The 5064-nt window shown below is 34.6% G+C and overlaps 1 protein-coding gene across 1 annotated transcript; it reads right to left on the minus strand.

Moving 5' to 3' along the window:
- Nucleotides 1-412: 412 nt before the first annotated feature.
- LOC145597339 (protein RGF1 INDUCIBLE TRANSCRIPTION FACTOR 1-like) lies at nt 413-3132 on the minus strand. The gene is made up of 4 exons (XM_081653492.1): nt 2998-3132; nt 2663-2863; nt 1778-1993; nt 413-1227 (listed from the first exon to the last, which is right to left on the minus strand). The coding sequence occupies exons 1-4, from the start codon at nt 2998-3000 to the stop codon at nt 931-933; spliced, it is 717 nt and encodes a 238-aa protein (XP_081509618.1). The 5' UTR covers nt 3001-3132; the 3' UTR covers nt 413-930.
- Between the last annotated feature and the right edge of the window lie 1932 nt (nt 3133-5064).

Genomic DNA, 5064 nt, shown 5'->3' on the forward strand with positions numbered 1-5064 from the left:
CCAAATTACCACTATTATTAATTCGCTGCTAAAGGCGGTCGACCTTAATTAGTTCCCAAATTCCACGAATCAAGACACACATAACTTTACCATCTTCCCAATCAACACTTGCCACGTACCCCTTCACACATTCCACGAGTCAGCCGCCATGGACCCCCCACCATTATTTGGATAGGACGATGAGTACCATTTCCAAGATTATTATTATCTTGCTTTAAACTAATCCAATATTGACTATTAGTCAGCTTCGCAAACTTTGATCACCAGTATATACACACTATGACACATACGATGACATTTAAGTGATTAGATGTATTATTGATCGAAGTTCGACAACAAAATATCGAATTTTAACTATTACGGAGTATTATCAAACAGAAAGATTCTTATTCGCTAAAAAACTCTAATCAAATCATAAACAAAACACTTCAATATTTTTCATAATTCCATGTATATACAAGCAACATATAGGTAAGAACTAAGAAGTACATATTTCCCATCTTTTCAAGACAAAAACAACAAAAATATGTACATTTCTTCCTAACTTCCCACCATATATGAACCCATAAACTAAAAATAAGAAGGTATACTAATTTGTAATACCTATATAGTTTAGTTTACATACAATTTTCTTCCCAACTTTTATTACCATTGCACCTATTTTCTTTACACGCATACAAGTACTTAATTTTTTTTTCTTTTTTTCTTCTTATTTATTTGCATTTCTATCCATATATTTCCAACTTTCTATTGCATCATTGTTATATATACATATAGAGAAGGGGGGTGATTTTATAAGATCACCTAACATTGGCTTTTAAAAAGCACAATGCGTTAGGAATGTGGACCACTATAGAAAAAACTAGTTCAAGTATAAAAAAGGGATATATAGAGCAATTATCTTAGAGACTAAGGACTTAAAAGCTAGTTTTAATATTCTATGATTAGTCCACCAAAAGGAGCTCTATGTGGTATACCCTTTCTTCGCTTGGCTGTCCTGTAACTAGCTGCTGTTGGAGGTGGTGTTGATGGACTAAAACTTTGCACCACTTTGTTGTTGCTGTTGTAGTTGTTGTGGCTATCCATCATCATCTCATTTCTACCACGGCGGGGGGAGTGGTGGTGGCTCGTGGTCGTGCTCGTCGTGCTACACGAGTCCTCAGAATCTGACCCCATTGCCTGTTTGATTTTCTTGTTCTTCTGGAAATTCTTTGAAGTACCCACAATCTGTTGACAATAAAAAAATAAAATCCATGATCAAAACCATTGCTTTATTCAAATTATAAAAATTACAATTAAAATAAAATTAAGCAAAGAAATCAAATCTCATTATTGTATATTGGTGCATTTTCCATATAAGACTAGACAAACCCCATTATAAAAGGTAGCAAATCAATCAATTTTATTGAATAAATCAAAACCAAGAAACCCCATTTCAATATGTTTTAGAGTATCAAAATTGATTTACTCCATTCACATTTCAAAATCAACAAAGATTGTCAACAAAGAAATTAATTAACCCAATAAAATCCACAATGATACAATACCAAGTCATTCATTAACCACCCATTGTAGGCACATACCAAGGACCAAGGTACATAATTAGGTTCGGACCCTTAAAACCAAAAACACGAGTTTTTAATCCAATTCAACAATTAATAATTCAATTTTCGGCATTAATATGATAATGTAATCAACGCAATTAATTAATATCATGATCGTACATCAATGCGATTAATTAATACGAGTAATTAGCAATGCGAATAATAAAAATTACCTTACAACCAAGAGAGCAAAAACGGAAGGAATCAAGAAGGCTGCGTTCACAAACTTGGCATGTGTTGGTGACACCTTTACCAGGCCTAGGTTGTGGCCTTTCATTTAGGAACACAACTCTAGCACTGTTGATAATGTACGTCTGAACTCCACTTATATCCAACACTTTCTGAATTTCATTCACTCTAATCACATCATGATATGAAGACCTTCGAATCTGTAAAATTAATTTTTTAAAAAATAATTAATTAAATTAAGAAAAATTATAGAGGAGAGAGAATATTTGGTGGCAGAGCAGCCAACCACAGTACAAGTCAACATTATTTGTTGAAGGTAAGCAAGAAAAACTGACGAAAATTTGCAGAGTAAATGCTTGGAGAGCAAGAAAGTTACTTTGATAAAAAATGTGAGAAAAGTTTTAATGTTGTACACAAAAAGTCCTATTTTTGGTAAAGTAAAATGCACAAATTTGGATGAAATAAATTGAACTAGTCTTATTTATTAAATGTCATGCCTTAGAATGTTACAATTGTTGAAACTATCACACGAAATGCAATGTCCCAGAGAAAACCCAGTTGAAAATTAAACGGACTAATTTGGGGATTTTTTATTTTTTTTTTTCAACAAAAATTTGCAGAGGTTTTATCAGATACCCATTTTTGATTATCGACAATCCACAAAAACCCAGAAATCAAAATCCAAATATTAAAAGAAAGATTACATTTTTTTTCTCTCCAATTGAGTATAAAACAGGGAAAACCCCAAATTACAAAATGTAACACCAAATACGTTAAAAAACCATTGATTTACAACATTTTAATGAAAACCCAATTGAAAAAACTGTGATTAAGAATCTTAAAAGTGTGAATTAATGAATAAATTATACCTGAATAGCACGGTGGTCGCGATGATGGGAGAGACAGAGTGAACAGAGAGCGCCATTCATACAGTCAAGACAGTACATATTACATTCACTTTTGTGAGAATCAGCGTGAAATTGGCAATGAACAAAGAACTTCTCACGAAGTAAAGGTTTCAACCATGGCGGCCATCGGGTAAAATCTTCATCTTCAGGACCTCCAGCACCCTGTTTTCACAATTTCAATACAAAAAAACAAAAATGAGCGAAAAAATGAAAGAAAAAAACTACATTTATAATGAAATTGATTAATAATATTGAAATTGCGTAAAAGGGTAGTATTAAAATGGGAAAAAATGTACCATGATTCTACGATTCTTGGGTTTAATCTCACGAACAGCGGATTCTTGATTAACGATCGCCAGCTTGAAAAACAGGGGAGAAAACAGAGTACTCTGAGAAAATGAGAGCTTTTTTGGTTTAGAGAGAGAAAATGAGAGCTTTTTTAATTTTAGAGAGAGAAAATGAAGTGAGAGTTTAAGAAAGAGTGGAGGCAGATAAAATGAGAAGAGGGTTTTAATTATAATGAAAGGAGGAGAAGGTGGTAGATGGCGTAGGATCAAGTTTTTATATAAAAGCAGAGAGAAGAAGAGTCGTGCTTATCCTTTCTTTAAACCCTAAGCTTCGGAACCAAACCTAAATTTTTTATTAATTAATTTTAATATTTTGTTTTTTTTAGGAAAATATAAATAAAAAAGGGTGAAAATTTAAAAGAAAAGGAAAAAAAATAATGAAGATACGTTTTGTGCAAGGAAGTCATGAGAAGAACCGACCTTAGCTCTGTTTTTTTTATATACCCACTATTTTCGTTTCATTTCATTTTCATGTCCTTTGATCTTATCAACCCTAATAATTTTATTAATAATGACTTCTCTATTATTTATGAGCCTAGTTTTGTTCCCGTGCAATGCACGGATTTATAAGTATGATATAATAAGGGGCCGTTTGGTTTACCCGGGGTAAACGGAATGGAATGAACAAAGGGAATGGAAGAGAATGGAATGAAAATACCCAATATTATGTATGTTGTTTGTTTTCAAAACTAAGGGAATCAATCCCATCATCCCACCACCACACAACCACCCCACAACCACCACACAACAACCTAATTCATTCACTATCCACCTTTTCTAGCCACTCTCTGTCCACCAAACCACCAGCCGCCGGTAGCCTCACCTTCGCCGCCCTCCTCAGCGCCTTCGCCGCCCTTCTCCGGCCACGCGCAAGGATCTCTTCCCCAAAAATCAACCCAGAAAAGCCCTAATAATATCCCAAACCCTTAGAAATCCCTCCCTCTCCCCGAAAAACCACCGTCCGACCCTCCCGAGAGGGAGGGATTTCTAGGGGTTTGGGATGTTTTTGCGTGAGGAGAAAAGAGTTTTACGGGGAGGGGGAGAGGCGGGGAGGGTCGTCAAAGGTCGTCGGAGATGCGGCGAGTCGTGGGTAGTGCGGTGGTTGGGTGTCTCGGCGGTGTGTGGAGGTAGGAAGGTGGTGGTGTGGAGGTGGCTAGGGAATGGAATGGAAAAGTCTAGGGGGGGTGGGGAATGAACTTAGAGGGATTTGGGGTAATGAAGAGGGGAAAGGGAATGAAAGAAAGTGGAAAACAAACATCAACAAAGGGAATCGGGCCAGTTGATTCCCATTCCCTTTCCTGATTACCCCCAACCAAACGGCCCCTAATAGTCAATTGAAATAGAATTAATTGAAATTAAATAACTTATGTAACACTTTTTTTTATTTTTAAATTTGAATTTAATAATGTCTATCCTTTAAATTTTATTAATAGATTTTTTTTTTTTAAAAAAGAGCATTTTGGAGGGAAAATTTTTCACAAAATTATGCCAAGTGTCCCCTTTGGTGATTACTTTAGTATATAGTATAGATTATTAGTATTTTAAAATAAAATCTTATATTGTGAAAGTTATGGGTTAATTTACTTAATTAGGTGTCAATTATTAGTATTTGGCTCAAGTTTTGGTAACAATAATTACATAAATATACACTATTTATACAAGCGTATATACTTCCTCCAAATTAATAATACGTATCACGATATTATCTTTAGTTTGATATAGTGGAAAGGAGATACATTGCAACCATTTCAGAGGTTCAATCTCCACTTGTGACAATTTGGGGGATAATTAAGACTCTATTATCTTCTCCCACTCTTCCAAATTGTTTAGCCCGTTAATACGAGCCGGTTTGACTCGTGAGAGATTTTGGCTAGATAGCCTAAAGGGCACAGTGTACACTTTATAGTTAGTTATGTCTAATAAGCTCTTTCAATTCATACATCAAGTTGTGAATAAAGTTTAAAGTCAAAATTTGTCAACCACGATTAATATGAAACTGAGAAATTATGTACAGTT

The sequence above is a fragment of the Chenopodium album genome, chromosome 20, assembly GCF_948465745.1.
Source record: "Chenopodium album chromosome 20, dcCheAlbu1.1, whole genome shotgun sequence".
NCBI lineage: Eukaryota > Viridiplantae > Streptophyta > Magnoliopsida > Caryophyllales > Amaranthaceae > Chenopodium > Chenopodium album.